Raw genomic sequence first — 24,155 nt, 5'->3', positions numbered from 1 at the left:
CAACGCCGTACAAAAATCATGGGGACAAGGGGAAAAAATCGAGAGTTGTAATCCCCTCTCTTTCCCCACTCCAGGGGGTCATTTGACACAACACGAAATAAATTTATTTTTAAAGTATTTTATGCATAGATAATATTTTTTCATGTGCCGTACATTTTCGTTGGTTCAAAGGGGAAAAATCTGAAAAAGAAAAAAATCCATATAACGAAATCTTTGCTTTATATTTTGATAATAAAATATAAATATACATTAATATTAAGAAGCTTGAGGTGGTTAATTATCACCTTGGAAAGTCGGAGTCAGGTGGAATGGACTCCGTTAAATTGATGAACTAATAAAAAAGCTATGAACGAAAAGATGTGAATTATATGCAATCAGCCCATGAATACAGGTAAAGTCACAAGCAAATGCTAGTAATATATACATATTCAAAATGTTCAAGTAAAGCGCTTCCAAATGATACCAAACACTGCATATTTATCTTAACTTTATTTTTTTACTCTGTATGTTTTGTCCGCTAGAGGGCGCCACATTAGATTTTGTGAAACCCCATATAGCCTTTAGCTAGCTGGTCGCTGGTTATCCAGTGAACAATTCAGACGCTTCTAATGATATGTCATTTGTCGAATTCTGATAAGTAGTTTAGAAGTTACGAGGGAATAGATGAACATACATACATGACCTGTAAACAACCATAACCCTCCTTTTGCTTTGCCGTAGTTGGGTAAAAATATGTTAATGCCGTACTGTATCAAATGGCCATAAAGCACCCTTAAAATTGTAGCTTTCGTCGCTTTCATCAGCCTAAAAGATGTGGTCTGCACAAAAATGTACGGCATCGTTTTTTCCTAATTTATCTATGTTAATACTATTTAAAACAACGAATAAAGTGTAGAAAACTATTATATTTCATTAATCTACGATGTTTAAACTTTAACAAAATTTCTGGTTTTGCATTTCTCTATAACTTTTTTTAGAACGGTTTCTTTTGAACGGCAATACTATACAACAATTAAATTTTACAATATCATGTTAAAAAAAAAGTTCCCGTACAGGGTCAAATGACCTTACAGCTCTTTATATCAAGAATTCGATGAAATTAAGATGATTATTGGTATACATTTAAAAGAACAATTATTTTTTGACGGCATTGCTTTTAATAGAACTTTTGAGTGCTAGATAATGTTTTGGAACCGAAGCCGTACTTAGTCAAATGACCCCCTGGAGTGGGGAAAGAGAGGGGATTGCAACTCTCGATTTTTTCCCCTTGTCCCCATGATTTTTGTACGGCGTTGCGGAATAATGGATTAAAAGCAGTATAGCAATAGTATGACACAGATGCCGTACATGGTCAAATGACCAAATTTACCCCCGGTAACTCTCTGAAATTAAATAAAAATTCCGACTTGGTGGACCACCATTTTTGTACGGCACTGAGCGGTTTCTTATTATTTTTAATGGATCTATCGATGGTTAAGAATGCCGTACAAAAATATATGACCAAAATTTACCGAGTCTACCTGTACTTTTCAATTCTCATCTGCACTCAGTTGGACAGCTTACAAGTGACGGCATAGTGATGAATCTTATTATTTTTTGCTCTGCTATCGTTCTAGATATGTCCCCTGGTGGTTCATTTGACCCATATTTTTGTCCTATGCGGGCTTGTAGTCTATTTGTAGCTAATACAACGTTGAAAATAAATATATAAATATTATTTTGTTATAATCCTATGTTCTGTAGTTAACATTTACCATTGACCATTAGATATAACCCTAACAAACTTCCCCTTTTAATTGTTTCAATAAACCGGAATTAAGCCAACATTATTGACCGGTCGAAAATCTACACTTTCCGTTGGAGAACCTTCATGCCTTCACACAATGTACGACATTTATTATAACGATCTATTCCTGTACAAAAACCATTAGGTTATTATCCAAATATCTGCTTAGATATATAATAAACTAGCGGTCCGCCCCGGCTTCGCCCGTGGTACCTACCTACATGTTTAAAGTTGGATCGAACTGCACATGGTGTGCGAATTTTATTATAATCGGTTAAGTGGTTTAGGAGTCCATTGAGGACAAACATTGTGACACGAGATTTATGCATATTAAGATAAAAGAAATCAATAGATTATTTATTATATTTTACTCTGATAGGATTGCTGGGCAATCTATTAGTGGGCAATTCTAATTAATAAAGGAGTAAATTTGATATACATAGGATAAATGTTGAGGTTTTTGGTCATTTCGATAATGTTGAAGTTTCATGTTTATATTATATACTTTCTGTTTTTATCACAAGCTGTGTTCATCTGTTTCGCTGCTTATCCGTGTAGGAACCTATAAATACTATAACTACTACCTACTCGTTTTCAATTAAATTTTTAAAGTAACTCTAGAGAGTTAGGTACTTATTATATTTTACTCTTACTAGATAGATCTAGGCAGTACCTATTTATTATAATGCTCCTCATACTCATTGTTGAAAACTGAAACGAATGATTAGTAAGGTAGATTTTTCGAACTTTGAAATATACTACAAAAAGTTCTCCAAAAAACAATAACAAAACTTTAAATTACTCAGTTCCTTTTTTCTCGCGGGTATGTCAATGTACATATTCAAGTGAGGATCATAAATTGAGTTGTTAGATAAAATATTGTACCTAATGCTTTGTTTTCTCAACCGGAGCTCTATTTATACACGACGATAAGTTATTTGTATATCACCACGTAATTTATTTTGTACTAGTATTATCATACATACTAATTAAGTATTTTTTACTTACCTGCACACTCTATAGACTAATCAGTATAGTCTCTTTGCAAGGATTTAAAAGCAACACAACAAAAACAGGACAAAGTCAACACTGAAAAATACATTTTACAGAACCTTAGCCATAATCATCTTAAAACATGGAGTAACGAAAAAGCGTACCTAGAATGAGTAGGTATATGCAAACATGGAAAATCGAATTTCATCAATTAATAATACTGAAAGTTAGTTAAAATTGGTTGCATATGTTTCCTGGATATTAAGTAATTTTGCTTTAACGTGACAACGCTTTTATAAAAAATGAGGTTGTAAGTACCTACAGTAGTCCTATAGGATTATCGATATAATAGGATATAAAAATTAAACACAACTTAACGTCACAACAAAATATTCATTCAATATTTACACAAAATAGAATTCATATAACATATTATTCAATTATAATTATCTCTTGATTTGTGACAAATTGTAAACATCGTAAATAATAAATATCTAAATACTGGAGTTTGCTGGATCTCATTTCATGACATCCTTCATTACTTAACAATACAATTTATACTTAAACCTATTAAACCTTGATAAAACAATTGGTCGTATAACATAGTGGAATGTTTTCGAGTAATCACATATTGCTATTAAACTATAGACTATCGACTTTAGCAGCTATGGTACTGTTGAACAATGTATAATTATTAAGAGTAAGAATAATATGACTAGTGGAATATTAAATGTTATTTTTGCTTAAGTGGAGAACAATATTAATGAGATTCCACGGAAAAAAGGGTCTTACATTGTTATATAAAAGAGGGATATTTTCGTATGACTTGGTCTCAACATTTCTATAGATTCTATAGACACTTACAAAAATATATTTTATTGTCTTAATATTACGTATTTTATAGCTCATAGTGTAACAGTAAAATCTCCATTCTTCTGCACAGCTCTCGGTTCGGGCGATTTGGGTTCCTTTGGTCGTTCGGGCAGCTTAAGGACCATGGGTTCCGCACTCTCTGTGACACATCACAAACACATACAGTAACAGTTAATATTGTGTATTAAAGTGAAGCACGGCCAGAGAATAATAAAATAAAAAATAATAATATTTGAGCTTTTTATGCGTCGTGTTGAAATTAATTCCATTACTTAGTTCATAACGGACTTTAGCCATGCTTCATTTTAAACTTTAAACTTAAATAAAATACATCAAATGTTCCAAAATATAACACATATCACACATAAATATATCACATTCTCCAAAAAAATCACGTACAAAATCACTCTGCATGAATGAAAGATCACCTTTTTTTTTTCAAAATATGAAAGAGCATGGAAATACCATAGTTTTGTAGTAAGACAATGCACACTAATGAAAACAATTTCATTTAAATATGTCAATTTTGTGGTGACAATGTTGAACAATGGTGCTTATGGTCCTAATAATTGATACAAGTGGAATATAGGTATATCTTTCGTTATTACATATAAGTATAGTTAGTTACACTGTGTACAAACAAGCATTATTAGTGATTGAAAGAGAATATTAGTAACGTCATTAGTTGTAATTACTTAGAACAAATGTTTGAAATTATTTAATACATAGTGAGGCAAAATTCACAGTTTTCTTACGTAGCTACATAACGACTTATACATATTTTACTTAATATACATGTTTATGTATAATAAACAAATAAATACTTTAATGTTTTATTAAATGCATGTTATAATAATAAGCTTAACTCATATTTTTTGTTGTTTAATTACCTACTTATTATCAGTAATATCTGAGGATCACAAAAATATAGCGACTTCTTAGACTTTGTCTAATATTGGATTTACATGAACACACATTTTATGTCAATAATATTATTTCTTGTACAATTTGTAATTTTTATAAGCATAATATTTATCTTATTTTATCATTGTACCACATTATACCTAATATTTGACAATGTTGTCGTCTATCAGGCAATATAATATAAATTATATGTACGTGCTTGAGATTTAAAATAATTTTAGCCTTAACTAATTATTATTTAACTTAGGTTTTACAGTTTAACTTTTATTAAACTACTACTTTAGTTTACAATTAATATAAAGCAGTTTTTATTATGAGTAGGTATAAATGTGAGTGTGACTATGTGTATCTATAAATAAAAATAAAGAAAATTAAAATAGAAAATGCTCTATTTAACATTTACGGACTTTTGATTGTATAAAAATATCTTTAAACTTATTTGCATCCTATTTCAGTCATAGTCATATATCAAATCTATTCAGTGTACTGTATAATTAATATAATAATAATTACAATCATCACTCATAACAATTAATCAGCCACACACAACGTGAGAAAAATATATTAATCACTGTTTGAAAACTGCAGTTTCTTGCAATATTTTAGACGTAAATAGTAAAATATTATCCAAGATAGCCTAATCAGGGCAGTTCGTTTGTTGACCTAAGATAAATATTGTAGATAATAATTCATCACACTATTTTACGGAACTAAATAATCTAAGCTGAGTCCTAAGTCATAACTCATTCATATACAATAACCATACATATACATGGAAAATTACAAATACAATAGGGTGCTTCGTTAGTTTTAACTGAAGGGAAATGGACAAACACAGGACAAACAGTTAATTGCGAACACATAACCATCTACCACCAGTTTTAGGTTTGAAAAGAGACTCACCGATCGATCTATGGTCAGCTTGGCTTCCATAAAACTCATCGAGTTCCTTCGCGGAACACAACGGTGTGTCAACTTGTGTAGTTTCGTCGAATTTAGAATAATCAACTTCATATCCTTGACGTTCACGATTATATGATACTAATGGCACAAATCTATGACCCCACATTATTTCACTTGTTGTATAACTAGAGCGCGCTTGTGTTGTCTGCCCCGTCGATTCGATGGTGCCCTCCAGCACTACAACTATTTCAAATCTTTCTTGAAGAACATCGGCGGCGGATACACCATAGAAAGGACTGCTTGCGTTTATTTTGTGTACCATAGTAATAGGCCAAATAAAGAATAGATTGCTGTCACATCCATCTGCGTTTAATTCTAGTTCTGTTTGATAATGGGACAGCACTTCTCCTTCTTTAGTAGTTCTGGATCTAATTAACTGCGCTCTAACACTAGCACCTATTATATGAGACTTCCTTAAGTCACCGACGCGGAACATAAGGCTTAGCTCACCATCTCTTTGACAGATAACAGCATGTTTAGAAAATAGCAGTGTTTGTGTTCTATGTTTTGGTCTCGTCATCTTCGCAAATACGATGCCCACCATGAAAGCTTGTATCATAACTCCAACTATACTCTGAAGGCACATTATGAAAATTGCTTCAGGACATTCCTCTGTGGTTGTACGCGAACCATACCCAATGGTGTGTTGTGTTTCTATACTGAATAAGAAACATGAGGTGAAGTCGTAAATGTTGAACACACAAGGTTTCCAATTCGAGGACTCCTGCATCGCTGGTAAGTGATCGGGTTCAAGATCTCCATGTGTGAACGCAATTAACCACCATATGAGTGCAAATCCCAACCAAGATAGAATGAACGAGAGCGTGAACACTAGTAACGTCCATCTCCATTGTGCATCTACGAGCGTCGTAAACATATCCTGTAAGAACCGCAACCTCCGTTGCTGAATCCTTGACTTGACAATGTTGCACTCGCCATTTTTGAGAATAGCGCGCCGTCTCGTTCTTCTAGAAGCTCCATGTCTATGCGAGCGGTTTCTGTAATAAAAAAAGAAAACTATGTTTCATAATGTTCTTGTGAATACACCTTTAATAATTATAAATCGTAAGAGAGCGAACGCGTAGATCACGCGTGAACGATGCTACGGTGCTACGACCTTCATAAATGTTAATGTCGTTAATGGACACTAGTTAAACTTATAGCTAATTATAAAATATTTCTAAGACATAAACATTAAATTAATGGGAACTAATGAGAAAATGCAAGAAAATAAAAGCGACACAGTACGGATGGATTTCTGTCGGAGACGGCACAGGTTGGCACTGATCGACGAACCTCTTGGTCACTGTGGGGTAGTAGACTCCGGGGGAAAGATTGCCATTTCCCGGGACAGTTTTGACTTTAAGCCATTCATCGGGGAGGAGCTGGGCCTCCTCTCGGCTCGCGGGCGACTCTGGGTCGAGGTGCATGGTGCCGTGCGCGCGGTTCACTCGCAGCGGACCGTCTGCGCCACCATCCCTCAGTACTCTCGTACCTCCTGAAGCATCGCACGCGATAATATCGCGATCACGACTGCCTGTATCGTACTCGTCAGCAAAATGACGCGCTAAACGTTTTATAATTATATCGCGAGATTCTATATCTCGAAAATTATCAGCTCGCTTGGAAAACAAATTTCAGTTAGTATCAATTTTTGACATTTATGCATATGTTTGTTCAGGGGGCGTCAGAATACGTTTCGTCATCGTTCTAACACGAAATCATTGCAAATATAATACATATAAGGAAGTAGATTAATGTTTTATTAGGTTGTTAGGTAAATTTATTAATTTCTATATAATCTACAATTGATATCGCATAGTTCTTTTTAAAAAGACTTATCTGCCTTAGCCTTTTTTACTGTGAGGAAATGGCCTGATTATAAACATTCTTAAGTTTTTAAATTAACTTTGAAATAACATTATAATAAAACGTTAAAATACAATATCATTTAATAATATAACGCTGAAGAGTTTACTTGTTTGCAAACTCTTCAGCGTTACCCGCAAATCTCAAGAGTATTGGACAGATTTCAATAATTTTTTCACCATTTCAAAAATTATTTTACCATTGGAAATGTGTGTGGAACGGATCACTAGTGTTAAATACGACATTATCATTGTAAAAAATCATAACATTGAAAACTATCATTTTCTTTAAAACCCGCCCATAGCACCAGCCCCGCCTCTTTAGTAAATACAATATTTTTACAGCGTAAATTGGCGTGCTAATTCACATTTTCCCCATTCTAATTTGTAATTCTCGAACTTATGAAGGTCGGTCCAATAATAATTAACTATTACATATGATCATATCGAAGTATGCTATTGAAATATCTATTATCGAGACGGTATAACAGATTTGTCAACATTCAATGCGTGATATACAAATAAGTAGTAACTTTTTCTTCAAGATGCGTATCATGCCTATTAGTTATTTTAAATACGATACATATTCAAGTAAAACGTATTAGCTAATTTAGTAATTATCACCACGCCTCTATAAACATGTTGTGCATGATTTTCTTATTAAACCTCATGAGTAAATAAGAAGACACATAGAATCGTGATATCAAAATAAGCATGTTTATTACAACTGCGTTCAGGTATTTATTTAATATTATTTTCATAATATTATGAAAATATTTTTAATATTCTGAAAATATTTTCATAATATTTTAACAAATACGTGATTTATATTTTTTATGAAATATATCCTTTTTATTATCCTAGTTTCTAAACTAAAGACCATTTCAAGCTTGTCGTTGAACTATAAACAAAGAAAACTATTTTTTCATTAGATATTTATAAAAACGTTTATAAACATTAAAAATCCAACATATTACCTAATTAAATATTATATATTTTAAAGATGCCTCTTCAAACAATAAATCAATAATATGGTCCTACGAAATAGAGCTACAGTAATAACAATGATAGAGCAGATGCTCTACATCGAATATTTTGGCTCTAGGTACTAGGCAGATTGAATTCATAATGTGGCGAAATCTTAAAATAATTTTATGAGAATATTTGATTTACTTGTGTATTTGTGATCCAAAAAGCAATAATATAGCACAAATTAATTGCTTGCAATAACATCGAATATTTTTGACAGATATAATTATTATATTAATAAAATATAACTTATATATTTAAATAAATATAAGATAACTTTATTATAATAAATCTAAGATCTTGGGAAACAATGTTTCTAAATTATTGGTAATATAGTCCAATGTTTTATTATTTAAAATCAATAAGTGAATCCCATGTTTTATACCAATAAAATTAAATTTTCCATTTGTCCAATATGTTACTCAAAAAAATTCTCTATTTCAGCATTTGCATGTGTTTGTCGCGTGTTGTTTATTATGTGTCTTAGAAACTTGGATAGATGAAGAGTGATAGTAAGTACCTACATACTTCTTATTACTAAATCTATGAATAAGAATATTTTATCTAATCTAGTCTAGTCACAAATTACATAATTTTTTGTTATAAATAAGATATACAAAATTTGAGAAGCCTTTTATATATATTGAATCTATAAATAAAACTACCATTTAGCTTATGGTACGTAAGTTCAAAAAATATCCCTATAAAGTATAGAAAAATAGTTACATATTATGTGCCACATACCTTTTTAACGTTTTTAATTAGTATTTTTCTGTGTAATATAGAGATAATCTTTGTATCACGGATTATGCCATATAATTATTATAAAATTTCCGTATCTTCTAACACAAATAATTTTTGTTTGTCTCTTAAAGTTTATTTACGCAGAATATCGTATTAAAATGCATTAACGCTTAGCATAATCTTTATGTTGAAGAATGTTATTGCTGGATGATAAAGTTTACTGCTGAATTAATATATCTGTCTTAAATAGGGATTTTAAAGAAATTAAGATGCGGTTTAAGTAATTATGTTTATATATCTTTAAAATCTTGATTCCATGATCTCTTTAAGAAATATTGTGCAACATTATGTAGACTTTTTTTAATATATACTTTTAAAACGTTACTTTTGTACTTCGATGTGAATAATATTGAACCCTGATGACCGTAAGGAAGAAAAATAATACAAGTAACATTAAAAGCTATTGCTATTTGTTTATTTATGCAAATTAATTGCAGCAATTAGCCGATAGTTTATCAATATTCGCCAATAGCGGTATTTTTATCGTCAAAAGTCTGTATTATTGAAATGAGTCGCCCTTCGTTTGGTTCTACGGTAGAAAGGTGTTTCATATGATTAATGAGTGTTATCTAGACACGTCGGTGTTTACAGATTTTCGTGGATTTGGCAGATTATGAGGATATCCTACAACTTTAGAGAGTTATTTGCACACCTTGAACAGTGACGCTTTTACGCCCTGAGGCTAAACAGATTAGAACCGATTACTTAAACCTGCTATGTGGAAAGTTGGGACTTGATAAAAAATAATAACGAATTACGAAAATCATACTCAGAAATTTGAAGTATATACATGGTCAATGTTATATTTTGTTACGGACCTTTGAGGAAACGTAATGATAACATAATAACGTTTTTACTTTTTAACACCCGTAGCAGATATTCGTCTAAGGGCCGATTTTTCAATGCTTGGATAAAACTTATCCGTCCAATAAAGTCCAATAACACGATAATATTAAAATGTCACGTAAACTGTCAAATACGGGCAATTAGAATAAGTTTTTAAAATGGTAGTTTTATACATTATTCGACGAATTAAGTTTTATCCAAGCATTGAAAAATCGGCCCTAAAATATTTAAAAAACATCATGTTTTATGTGACAGTCACAGTGAAACAAATGCATATGAACGCTTAAATCTTCATGTAACGCAGGTTAAGATAAGAAATTTCTAAACAATAAACACAATGTCAATGTTACGGAGTAATTGAAAAGTTATTTTAAACTAGCTGCGCTCCGCGGTTTTACCCGCGTGGCTGCGCTTCTGTTGGTCTTAGCGTGATGGTATTTTATAGCCTATAGCCTTCCTCGATAAATTGGATATCCAACACCGAAAGAATTTTTCAAATTGGTCCAGTAGTTCCTGAGATTTGCGCGTTCAAACATACAGACAAACTCTGAATAGATTCCATTAATAAGCAGCTTTCTCGATTTATTTCAAAGCATTTCAAATACTATCTAAACACATTTCATTACTTTGGCTCTACTAGGCTTCTGCCTAAATTAGGTGGCAAAGTATTGTGAATATTTACGGACTGTATTAGGAAATTATTTTTACTGTAATTCAAATAGCAATAATATTCCGCCAAAATGTGACAAATGAAACAGTCACATTTCTTATTCATACCGACTGTAGAGTAAATACAAGCTATTTATGAATTTGTTCGGTCACGACGATTAAAACTATTTTTTTCTTCCATTATCTAAAGTATATGATAAAATTTATCCAAAACTGCAGAATAAACAATCATCACACCTACAATTAAAAATTAGATTTCAATTAAATATTAGGAAAACTGCTATCTTTGGAGATCAAAAAGCAAAACTAATAGTTTTTCTACATTTGAAGTATATATATAATAAACACTCACTAGGTATGGTAGGGAAGTAATTTATGGATAGGTACCTACGTTAAATTTGTTTAAAGTTTAAACATAATACCCTTCAAGATACCTCGTCACGATGTCTATTGTAAACGAAAGTAGAACAAACTTGGTCAACAACGATAATGTCGCTTATCTAAACACTATTTACGCCTGCGGCGCATTTTCAGGAATTTTTAATGTCTCACAACATATTTCGAAAACAATTAATTAAAATCACATTCACATAAACTAGATAACTTCACTTTAACATGTGCTGTTCATCAAATTAATCACGAAACTGAACTATGAATAAGAAAATAAGTTATCGGTACACTGATTAGATATTGGAAACTTGAGAACTGCGATACCATTTCTTGGGGAGTGCTAAATAAATATGTAACTTTATCACCCATATAGTTTTATCGTAAATACTAATGAAAATCTTTAAATGGTACGCTGATAACCGAACTCAAATATCTGCAAAAATATCACATTAAGAATAGATTAATTTTGAAATAGACGTAATGGCTAAAAACCTAGGTCATAGTAGCTGTAGTAAAACTCTACTCTCTAGATTTACTCTATAGGTACTGCAAATAAAACAAGCATTTCCTTTTTTATTACAAAAAGTATAAGATAAATTATAATCTCTAAGTGGTTTTATTTTAAATCAATGCAGTTACACGCGGATGTACTTATTATCATAATACTTTGGATAAAGTATTCAATAGCAGAAACCTACTTACATATCAGAAAATAAATAATAATACATGTATTAAATTTTTACGTTTTCTTTGATTTTCATTCACACATATTATAGACAATTTCTGTTATAATTAATCTGTTAATATCCTATGTACCTAGTAAAGACTAGATATGTAGATTTTTAAATTATTTCCATAGTAATCTTTATTTATCTTATCTAAATCCCGTCGATTTCCTTCGAGAACAATACAAATCGTTGTGGGACATGATTTTAGGCAAGGAATTTAAATCAAATTCAATATATTCAGATTTCAGATTCAATTAAATCAAACATATTTTAACGATTAATTTTTAAACGGATTTTTATTTATAATATTTGCAATTTCTTTATAGAGATAACTTTTAGCAGTAAATAAGCCTATAAAGAATTGTTGGATAAATTAATCTAATTATGTAATAAAATGAAATACTGCTGTAAATAAAAGTATAAGCCTCATACCACCATAAACGTTACGTTACTTTTATGTAGTGAAAATCATAAAGATTAGTAGCAAAAGAGTTAAGATTTAATGAGAAATGATTTATCATTTACATTACAGTTCGACATTTTGCGGTACAGTCGACGCAGAGTGCTGTCGTAGTAGGTACCTACAGTACATCTAAAACACCCTAGTGTTTTATTTTTATTTTATTTAACCACATGGTAAAATACGTATGTATATATTTTTTTGGGAAAATAATAAGTAAATATTTAATATGAAAGATTAAATTATTATATTGAAATATTTATGAAGAGATTTATTTGTATCTTACCGAGTAGTTAATAAGATGCTAGACTGTAATAAATAATAATTTGTTAAATCCACTAATACGATGAAGACTTTTTTACAGATCTACCAGTACAAAAATTACGTAACTCCTTGAACCATTTCGCACGTGGTCACTCCGACGTATTCACATCTAATCCTTAGGTTTCTATAATAATAGACTTGACTTCCACTACTTACCTACAACTATCCACTCGATAAATCGTGCTCTGTCCAATAGAACTGCTGTATGTCGGTATTCTATGTAAGCTGCTAACTGGATGTATGGAGTGTCGCAACAGTCCACTAGCGCTGAATCCAAGCATCGGTGACTCCACTACAGAACTATCAAATACGCTGGTTTCATCCGTTTCTTCCTCTATCACACCTGGTTTGTAAAATATTTTTCCACTCGCCAATAATGGTTTCGGTTTTGCCTCCTTTTGCACTTCATCCTCTTTTTTAATTTCCATCTCATAAGTATTACGATTCGATGAAGACGCTTCCATGCTTGCTTTTTATCACGATATCATCCAGGACCTTGTCAAAGAGATTAATTCAGTATGGAGCACTGGGTTCTGATGCATTTTGTATGCAAATATTATTGTCGTCATCATTGGGAGTATTCTCATCGTTTTCCTGAAAATAAATGATTTCTTTGGTGAATATTAATATATGCAATACTGAACTATGAATTTAAATTGCTTGTGTATTTAAATAATATTTATAGTCCAGGATCCTTCGCCCATTTTTGCAAGTGATTACTATCAAGCTAATTTTCCGTGAGTAGCTTTAATTTTGATGAGACGCTAAATAATTTCCTGTACGAAACTCTCGATTGTGGTAGCTAACAGAGGTAACAAGGATAAATTTTTTTGATTTGATGGTTCTCAAATATTTATTACGCAATTTGTATGTCTGTTGAATTATATAAATATTAACTAAGTGAAAACATAAAAATCAGCTGGTTAGTAATCATTTATGATGACCTCGTTATCGATACACATTGGAAAGAGGGGACTCTTTGATCACACCATAGATTTTGAAGGAAAAATATTTTTTCGAATAATTTATTTATCTTGAGATTGAACGAAAAAAAAATTCACTTAGTTATAAATATTTGAGAACCATCGAATCAAAATATTTTATCCTTGTTACCTCTGTTAGCTACCACAATCGAGAGTTTCGTACATGAAATTAGTGGGCGTCTCATCAAAATAAAGCTACTCACGGAAAATTAGCTTGATCTAGTAATCACTTGCAAAAATGGGCGATGGATCCTGAACTATTAAAGGTTTCAACAGTAGGTAATCAGTTTTTGGTCGTTATTTCATTTGAAGCAACAAGACTGGTGTCCTTACGACGAATCAGACAATAGTTGTAACTATTACAATAATGTTTTTCATTCGTAACACATATTGCACACAGTGAATGCGAGGTATCTTTGCATATCTTATTACCTACAGGACTTTATATTGAGCATGTTCAATGGCATAGTGTTACCTGCACTTATATTGGATTACATTGACATGCATAAGTTTGGTTCAAAGAACAAAAATATCCGCATAATAATGATAGAGCTATGTTTTAATTTTGAAATGAACTATTATATGCAATATTTTATAAACGCGCGCATGAGTGTAGCACCCTTTCTCTACGCCCGTAGCTCCTTTATTTACCAAATCAACATGAATAGAAAAATAAATATCTTTATTATTGAAATTATTACTTCATGTCTTCATATTGCTAGTTTTATTCTACAAATATATCGAATGATTAAGGACTTTTAATATCTTTTAAAATTCATTATTGTTGTGGTGATATCCTGGTAGCGTTTTGTAATAAAAATATTTAAAATAATTCATAACGCCAGACTCTACATTAACGTAATATAGGTGAGTTTAAACGAAAAATATTTTTAATTTTAGCATACTTAAGTATCGTAAAAACGATACTAGATATAAAACAATCTCTATATAAAAAAAGAAAATGATAAGACTTAGTGACATCTCGTGATGAGCGGATGAAATACGTTTCACTGCAAATGTTTTCAAGTATTCAGGCTATGTTTTTTTAGTCTACATAGGACATTTTTATACCGTAAATATCTTTCAAATAAAATACCTTAACATTAAATTATGAAAGAATAAATTTTTTATCTTGTTGTAATTAGTATTATAAGGTTTTGCATTGCATTGATAAAATAATATTATAATTTATAAATACGCTCTTGATTCCCGAAGCAACTATGACACCTCATTCAGGATATTATCCATCTCTATGACAACGCAACGGATGCGTTTATTTCCTTATTTCTTCCCACTAAGATTCAGGCATATTGCGGAAAACCTCGTAAAATACTTAACTATCTGTGATCTTGGACAACAAGAAAATAACTGATAAAATGACCAATCAAAGGGTAAAGACGCCGCTGCTTAGAAATAATTGTGTTAAAAAAACTATACTACGTAGATCCAGAGCTAGGCCAGGGGGCCTACTACTAGGTTAGAGTAATTGTCGAAATTCTCATCATATATTATGATGTATGCTGGATGTAGCTGGGGGTCCAGCCTGGACCCCCAGCTACCCATCTCAAGACAATTTTATTATAAAGATTTTTTTTTTGTAAATTATGTGTAAGTAGTTGTTTGATAGTTTGTATCCATGTATTAGTTTATTTTTCATTATCTATTATTTTGCTTAGAACATTTCGTAGCTTTCATTTTAAAATTGAAATTGGAACGTTAAATATATCTTCGATAGAGCATCATTTGGAACATGAAATCATTTGAGAAATGACGATGAAGATGGATTGAGTGTTGCAGGATTATATCCCTGATTCATGAAGCTGCTAAAATATCTACTTTACAACCGAATCAATTTAAAGTATTTCCAAATACTTAATGTTAATAGTAATGACATAAATCAATAGTTAATTAAAAACGAAATTTCAAACAATTAGACCAACGAGTAATTAAATGCCCCTGAAGCACACACATTTGTCAAACTCGACTCATATCTACCTGGCTAGTTAGCGAAGGCCAATTTCAATTACCGCGTCTGACCAGTAATTAATGAGTTTGCTTCGTACCCGTGGCCCTATTACTATCCGCATATTACCTGTGAATTGCAACATTGACAATGACATAACAATCGATGGACGATTTTACGTAACCAATGTAGGTATTTCTTCAGACATTTACAGAAATTTTCAGGTGGGCATCAACTGATTGAACCTTCTTAATACTAATGTAATGAAAACGTCAAGAACATATATAATAAACAGAACATCCTTTAAAGTTTAAACCATACAAACTTTGGCGTACCTACTTACCTACTTTTTATAACAGTTTCATGGATGCACATTAATTTCAGCAGGAATAGATGCTCATATTATATACTTATATATTCTAATAATATTACGTTACGCCGAAGAGTTTGTTTGAACACACTAATTTCAGGAACTGCAGGACCGATTTCGAAAATTCTTTCACCTTTGGTTGTGTGAGTGCTATGAAGGACATCCATACTATACTAATATTATAAATGCGAAAGTAACTCTGTCTGTCTGTCTGTTACTCAATCACGCTTAAACTACTGAACCAATTTTCATGAAATTTAGTATGGATATATTTTGATACCCGAGAAAGGACACGGGAACGGGAACTATGCGGGTTTTTCTTTGACTACGCGTGCGAAGCCGCGGGCGGAAACCTAGTAATATTATATGTACCATTATGATACACCTATGATAGGTGGAACGCTAGTTTTATACATCCATAAGAAACGAGATCTTATATAGGAATATGCATATGCCATATAAATAACAATTAGAAATACAATCTATGTAATAAAAAATGTTCGGAAGTATAAATGTTTAAAATGTTGACCTTAAATTCTATTGTATTATAATTTGTACGTCATAATGCAAACATAAAGGGACGGTATAATAATACCATAATGTTATGATATTGTTCATATCACAGATTTTAATCACGCTGAGTATGTAACATAATATTCAAAATGTTTTGTTTGTGATAAATCAAAAATTATGTCACAATATCGACTTTAGGCGCTAGACGTTCAAAAAATGTTATTGTACCTACTACCGAAATAAAAAATTGTCTATGATATAGGTATTTGAAAATGATTGGTATACCCCTAAAGTCTATAAACTCTTCTCCACATTAAATTATATGTACTAAGAATTATGTAGAAATAGAATTTACACTATCTAGTTACAAATATGCATGAAACATACTTTTTAGTTTCTATCATTGTAATTTATACCCTATCAATTTAAATTGGTTACGGAATATTTAAAAATATTTATGCGAAGTACCTATAAATATTTTAGAACAAAGATACCTTATAAAAAGTATCGTTTCTTTTGACATGTGAAAGGATATAGTTTATTTAAGATAATTTGCAAGAGACGTTGGGGACAAAATTCATATGTCACTGGGATGTGCCTAAATTTATTGCAGTATGGCCAACGAAGCAGGAAGTCTCTATTTTGGGACTTCCAAGTACCTAGCAATTGATTGTAAACACGATTGTTCTTCCATATAGTTACAACGGTTAAATAAGTAATTGCTTCCTAAAAATTATTAGGAGAAATGATAAAAAATACCAGGATGTTTATTGCTGATATTGGTTTAGAATTTAGAGCCTGAATATTCTATTTTCAAACATTAAAATTCTACGGATTTTTTTTTACGTAAAGTACATAACAAATTACTTATATGATTTTTTTTACCTATTCAATCTTTTTTCAATCACACGTGAAATTAACACTCATATACATATTTATAAGTTTAAGAATTTGAGAATAGTTTTCCTTTGAATATCACCTACTTTATAACGCATATCTGATAATATAGAATATGCTATGTTAATAGTATAATAGTGAGCGAATGACCTGCCCACGGTGTAATAAGGATCGCGTGAGTCAACGCAAAATTAGATGTCAACAAGGAGAAGAATGACACTTCGTCGCCCTATTTGTGGACATCATTGTGACCTTAATCCTTTTTACATTAAAAATCATGTAGTTGTCATTGTTAATAGCCACAAAATGTAGAAATGAAAGTAACAATATTTAATTTTGAATCTTTTTTTGTAACTGAAAGCGTAATATTTATTTGTTTCTACGATTTCTTCTGTTCTAGTGTGATATTATTGAAGGCTAAACATTGTTTGTACACACGATGCAAGTTACGGTAATAATTATCATATTAGGTATTGTTTGTATTGTAAGATACATTTAAATATTGAAAACTTGAGACGAGACTATAAATCTATATATATAGCTAACAAGTCTTCTAGAGCAATATTAGTATCATTGTTTATTTATTTTTTCCTCTGGTCTGGTTATGTTATTTTCAGATATATGGATATTTTACATCTAATAATTGATTAAATAGTAAAACATAATTTTACTCATATTTTATCTACTGCACTACTACTACTACGTAAAAATTGCAATGATATGAATAATAAACTCTCGGTTAAAACAAAAAAGCGATTGTTGTAATCATTTATACTCACCATATCAAACAATTATCATTCAAATTCAGAATTTGTAAAACAATCACACGTACATCAGATTACAAAAAAGCAGATTTGTCTATGGACACATTTGGGCGGGAAAACGCGGCGCGAGTTAGTTCCACCACAACATTAGTTACTTGTATTGGCTGGAATAATATACATCGCAGCAGGATTATAACAAACCCTCGGCGTGTGGATCGATCGCCAGGATTGAGATGACTGTCAGCCGCATGCAGACGAGTCTTGTTGTTGGTACCTATTCCAATTGTAATCCGACTTTATTTGTTAACTGGCCACGCGCTCGGAAACAATTGACGGTGTTCACTCATTCACTGCCAGTGCCTCTGTAGATAAGATTTACATGGCCCTTTAGGTATGTTGGACTATAATTTGCAACATTTAGCTATTTCCATATAGCCACTTTATGCATATATCTATATGACTATGATATTTCACTTGAATTGATAAAAAGGTGGACCGAAATGTAACGAGAACATTAAGATTACAATCAATCAGGGTTTTATTTTCAAAAAAATATTATTACTATATAGATTTGAGAGGTTCAAGCTTCAAATTAATACAATAAGATTGTATTAATTTGTACCTGGATCCTTACCTAATGTGTAAATCTAACCTTCTTTCAAGTTTCACGTCGCATCGATGTGAATTTATGGCAAGATTTTTGTGACTGGAGATAGTTAGCAGGCTATACAGAGGCTATACCACTTTTTTCCCGCGGTGAATAATTTTATTCCCAAGAGACTTTCCTTTGACCATACGGGCGAATTCACATGCTAAAGGTTGTCTATATACTTATCTATAGACACTAATTATAATTTAGATTGCGCGGTAATCTCAGGAACTACTGGACCGACTACAAAACATATTTTACGTTTGATGTGTAGGTACGTGAACCCCGAGTCCTAATGGCTATATAATATGTAGCACGGGCGAAGCCAGGGCGGATGGCTAGTATTATGCTACTACTATTATATAAAAAAAATGTATGCGTATACTAGAGTACACACGTAAGAAGTGAAACTTCTTTATGACCTTAAAAATGTCACGAGTATGGCGTAACGCAAAAATGTCACGCGTACGGCGTAACGCAAAAATGTTACACTAAATTTTTGTCCAACCCCGATAAAGAAGTTTCACTTCAAAAAGATATCTAATCTATATGTTTTGAACTAATCGCAATTATTTTATAATTTTAATCATTTTCTATAAAATGTTATAAAAGATAATTCAAAAGAAGGCAAAAATAAATTCAGCTATATGAATTATGTATTACGAAATAAATTCACAATACAGAAATAATCTCAAATCTTATCTGTTTAGAATATGATACAGTCTTGACAAGACTTTTGCAAAAGAACACAGCAAAATTATGCGTCACACAAAATTAAAAGATAGGGTTCGGTAATAATCAATTTAATTTTTATTTAATTTAATTTTAAAATTTTATATTTTGAATACTTATTAATTATTATCTTACTTCAATGACAGTAATATACCTACTTCTTTACAATAACTTTAAATAATTTAGAAATACGAAATGTTTGATTAAATTTATTAAATATATTTTCTTGCGGTAGTGTAGCGCCGTAGCGTGGGGCTCTACATAATGTGGACACATTATATTCCAAAAACAATTAATACATATCCCTTACATAAACAGATTCTACTTCCTATACTCGTCCCATAACATTTAGGTTCTAAAATTACTTACAATAATTAAGCAATAAAATAAAAAATCAAAAATAATAATCATCACAATAATTTCTTTTATCGAATTTAATACTTACCTAATGATTATGTTTATAAAATACATATCTATGTAGGTATAAAAAATTAAAAAAGACACATTTCAATAATTTATTAAATAATTAATTTAAAAATGACGTATAAAAGCTTATATAAAAGCGAGCGAAATGTACCTGCGCCTGTTTTGTAATGAGCTGAAAATTAAGGGTTTCCTTAAAAGTATGAGGTATGATGAATGATCGACGTACAAAACGTAAATACTACTTACTACTCCTTGTCAATAATTAATTAAAATAAATACCTATTATGCAATTAATCATGACAATTATTAACCAGATATTGCATCTTATACCCTAAATTGAATAATAATTAAGTATACAGGACTTTAACAAGTACATACAAGTAATAAATTATTAAAAAATACTTGTAAAGACACAATATTTTTACTCTTGACTGGTTGACACTTTACAAATAAAAAAATGTAGCAGCCAGGGTAGCCCTAAGCAGCAGGCAACATTATCAAATTACGCTCCCCGTTAACACCGCTGCTCTTTCGACTGTCAGGGCCAATGCTCTTTCCGGGCGGCCTCAGGTGCATCCCGCAGCCGGGATGTGACACTGGAAATGAACAAACGTATTCTTGTCATACCAATAACTCTTCACTATTAGGTGTTAAGTAATAAAGCGCTTCCATCCGCCCACCGTTTCAAGGTTATTCGTAGCGTAATATATACTGTACCTAACTTTTTCACGCTACACGTGTATTTTTATTTTATGTTTCATGTGTTTTTGTTGTAAATTAAAATTTACCCTGAAATGGTGCTAATGAATCGAGCGTTATTATGTTCATTTGTCTTATCGATGTTAAATGTAACAAATTATAGCGCCATCTTTTGAGAAGTAGCGGAATCACATAAATTTTAAGTGTGTTATTAGTTTTTTTCAAAATATCAATTGAAAAATCAATCTTCATTAATAAGTTTCTTATTATAATATAATATAAGTATGCATATGTATCACGATTTCTTTCTGATTCAATATTCGTCAAGATGATTCTAAACAAGATAGTGAAAATCCGTCAAAGTATCTCGTTTTATCTTTACAAATAAATATTTAATTAGTGATCTTGAAAATGAGAAGGCACGTACAGACGGAAGTAAACATTTAACGTTCGATGACGCTTGTCAAACGGATAGTTTCAGAATTGGAATAGTAGTTAAGAAATAGTCCAAGTTGCTACAATAAGAAAATTGTGTTTTCACAATCTTAGTGCGTACTGCCCATAAATGGATACTAACTCTAAAGAAAATAACATAGATGAGCCACACGCTCAGTGTAGTTGCAAACGGTAAGCAATGGTTTAAACTAAGTTATTCTCGTACAATAAATTTAATTTTTAAGCATATTACATTAAATAAATCACTTCAGAATATAATAAGACTTCAGCTCTATCTAATGTACCTAACATTAGATAGAGCTGGGTTACAAATGATGCGATAGCGACCAAACTTCTAATTAAAAATAAATTTTCACGGAGGCTTAATATGACTATCGAATGTGCCAATCTTAATTAGATATCTTAACACGATTTAAATAACATTTGAATGTTTAATTTGCAGACATATACACAAAAGAATATCCTTCCGCCTTAGACAACAGGAACGCATTGTGTTCAAATCTGGGGAACTAAATTTTGCGAAATCACATAAAAATAAATTACGATTCATAATCGACCTGGTTAAAGTACTTCTTGAAGCTAGATGGAGGTGGACAATATTGTATTGTACAATAACCTGTGTTTTAAGTTGGCTTATTTTCGCTGTCATATGGTGGGTCATATTATATTTGCATGGAGATTTAGAAGATGAACACTTACCGCTAGCCAACAATATCACAGAGTGGAAACCATGTGTGACCGAAATATATAATTTCACATCCATATTCTTATTCAGTATTGAAGTACAAACAAGTATTGGATATGGATCCAGGGCGATTACTTTGGAATGCCCAGAAGCCATGTTTACAATGTGCATCGAAAGCATTACAGGCAAAATAATTCAATCCCTGTTCATAGGAATTGTATTCGCTAAATTAACGAAGCCAAAGAACCGAGCGCAAACATTGATGTTTTCAAAATACGCCATTATCAATCAAAGGGACGGATATTTGTGCTTGATGTTCAGAGTGGGCAACACAAGAAAGTCAAGAATAATAGCTTCGACTGTCAACGCGTACCTTATAAAATATATAACCAAAGATGGCGTAGATTTACTCAATTATGATCAGGTAATGTTGAACATAATGGTCGATAATTGTGATGACGTTCTGTTCATATTTCCAGTCACTGCTGTGCATAGAATAGATGAAAATAGCCCTTTCTATGATATCTCCGCTCAGGAAATCTTGAGGAGTAATATAGAAATATTAGTAACTTTTGAAGGAACAATTGAATCAACGGGACAACCACTTCAAGCAAAATCGAGCTACACTGGCACTGAAATACTCTGGGGAAGGCGATTCATAGAATCCTACTTTTATAAAAACAACAAACAAGGTTTTGTTATAGACTTTTGCAAATTCGACGAGACCTATCGCGTCAATACCCCACTTTGCACAGGACAAGAACTTATAAATTATTATAGAAATAGAAAACTAAGGAAAATACCATTCAATACACATCGACAAATACCTTTTAGTCGCCAGATCGTATAGTTTTCCGTTTTAAATGTGGGTGCAGTATAAGAATTATTTTCCGCAATTCCATCACATCTTCATAAATTATCTTCAACGCAGTCATATTCAATTCCAATGTAGAAAGTTTCATTTTAATAATCAGTACTAAATTTGTACATACATTTATATCTTCATCTAATTTTTGAAGTTTCCTTTTGTTAACGTGCATGCATTGTTCAAGAAAACTTTTCGTAGACATTTCTTTCATTATAGGTACTTGGTTTAATTACACACAACCTTATTTATCTTAGCTGTTCATAAAACTGAAATACATTTTAATATAATGGCCTAGTTTTAAGAATTCTTGAAATTAGTGTGTCAAGCTGTTCTTACTAAATGTGGTGACAATATGTATATGCTGTTATCTTGCTTTTCGATAAGCGGCGAGGTAAAAGATTCTCTGATAAATATTATGATAACGATACTTGCTAAAAAATTTATTTTGTGTTTTAATTAAAACAAAAATTTAGCATTTTGCATATTTTTTAACATAATATCAAATGGGAAAGTACCTATATCTTATATCTTATCATATACTAACTACTATAAAATAAAATGTGACCCCCCGCAGAGAGCACTGTTCCGATTTTTTATGTAGAAACCGTAGGTAGGTACCTACATGGCTACATAGTACGAAATTATGTTATTCATTTTATAGTGATGCGTATTGCAAAATTCTTAAATAGGTAATAAGAGTTTTTTCATTCATTTCATAGCTATCCCCTGTCCTATGAGTACCTATTCCTATAGGATTCCAGACTGCATAAGTTTACTACCTATATCCTTCCTATATCAGATTTCTTGTAATTACCAAAAAATGCATTTATGTCCTATTGTGATTGCCACGTGATTGCCTCTACTCGCCCAACGCTGCCGATTATGAGGTGATTATTTTTATTTCAACAAGGAATTCGTTTTGAAAAACTATATTAACGTCATGTCATGGACATATAAAAAAAGAAGTCTATAGTGCCTCTATGATAGTGCCACAAACTTATCTGACCCGGTGACAGTGTCACTGATGTCGCTTTCTTTTATATAAACAAAATATTCCGAAAGTCTGTGAAAATGTGACATTTCAAAATGGCGGCACGTAGTTCCAGTTTTTGCCACCGGGTCAGATAAGTTTGTGGCACTGTACTGGTCTAAGATCCGTCATCCGAATATAGGTCGACCTTCACCGGCGTGATAATAGAACGAGACCAATTTTATAATAAACTAGCGGTCCGCCCCGGCTTCGCCCGTGGTACATATTTACGTTTTCTCTACATAAAAACCATCCTCGTACTTCAAGGAATATAATAAAAAAAGAATTATCGAAATCGGTTCAGCCGTTCTCGAGTTATGCGCTTACCAACACATTTTGCGATTCATTTTTATATATAAGATGTAGTCTATTAAAAAATCTATTAAAGATGGGTTGACTGAAAAAATCCTGGACAGGACATTTTAATTAATTATTAAAAAATATTTTTTTTAATTAATTGCAG

At 31.6% G+C, this 24,155-nt stretch overlaps 2 protein-coding genes across 12 annotated transcripts in view; one reads left to right on the top strand and one right to left on the bottom strand.

The window, feature by feature from the left end:
- LOC149486621 (G protein-activated inward rectifier potassium channel 3-like) overlaps nt 1–24,155 on the bottom strand; it is a 63,898-nt gene that overhangs the window by 1,210 nt on the left and 38,533 nt on the right. The window contains exons 1-4 of one of the 11 annotated variants that reach the window (XM_089698276.1): nt 22,622–22,762; nt 20,106–20,550; nt 12,814–13,251; nt 5,480–6,537 (exon numbers count right to left, since the gene is read on the bottom strand). In XM_089698276.1, the coding sequence (XP_089554402.1) occupies nt 5,480–6,537; nt 12,814–13,121 (1,366 nt within the window). In that variant the 5' untranslated portion in view covers nt 13,122–13,251; nt 20,106–20,550; nt 22,622–22,762. Of the gene's footprint in view, nt 1–2,892; nt 3,792–5,479; nt 6,538–6,787; nt 7,162–11,107; nt 11,384–12,813; nt 13,252–15,635; nt 15,752–18,162; nt 18,391–20,105; nt 21,115–22,621; nt 22,763–24,155 lie in introns of those variants that run through there. The other 10 variants (XM_089698286.1, XM_089698287.1, XM_089698279.1 and 7 more) reach the window with 10 other exon arrangements.
- LOC149486626 (inward rectifier potassium channel 2-like) lies at nt 21,087–22,644 on the top strand. Its single transcript, XM_089698306.1, has 2 exons — nt 21,087–21,280; nt 21,552–22,644. Exons 1-2 carry the CDS (start codon nt 21,219–21,221, stop codon nt 22,642–22,644), a joined length of 1,155 nt encoding a protein of 384 aa, XP_089554432.1. The 5' UTR covers nt 21,087–21,218.

This window comes from Colias philodice, chromosome 8 (assembly GCF_061535455.1).
Source record: "Colias philodice isolate Cphi_HAF_F1 chromosome 8, ilColPhil1 Martin Lab GWU primary, whole genome shotgun sequence".
Taxonomy (NCBI): domain Eukaryota; kingdom Metazoa; phylum Arthropoda; class Insecta; order Lepidoptera; family Pieridae; genus Colias; species Colias philodice.
Note: the sequence above shows the minus strand (reverse complement) of the source record. Positions and strands in the feature narration are given on the sequence as shown.

Coding starts and splice junctions, on each gene's coding strand:
- LOC149486626 (XM_089698306.1), top strand. CDS start 21,219: ATGGATACTAACTCTAAAGAAAATAACATAGATGAGCCACACGCTCAG. Junction 21,281..21,551: donor GCTCAGTGTAGTTGCAAACG/GTAAGCAATGGT, acceptor TTTAATTTGCAG/ACATATACACAAAAGAATAT.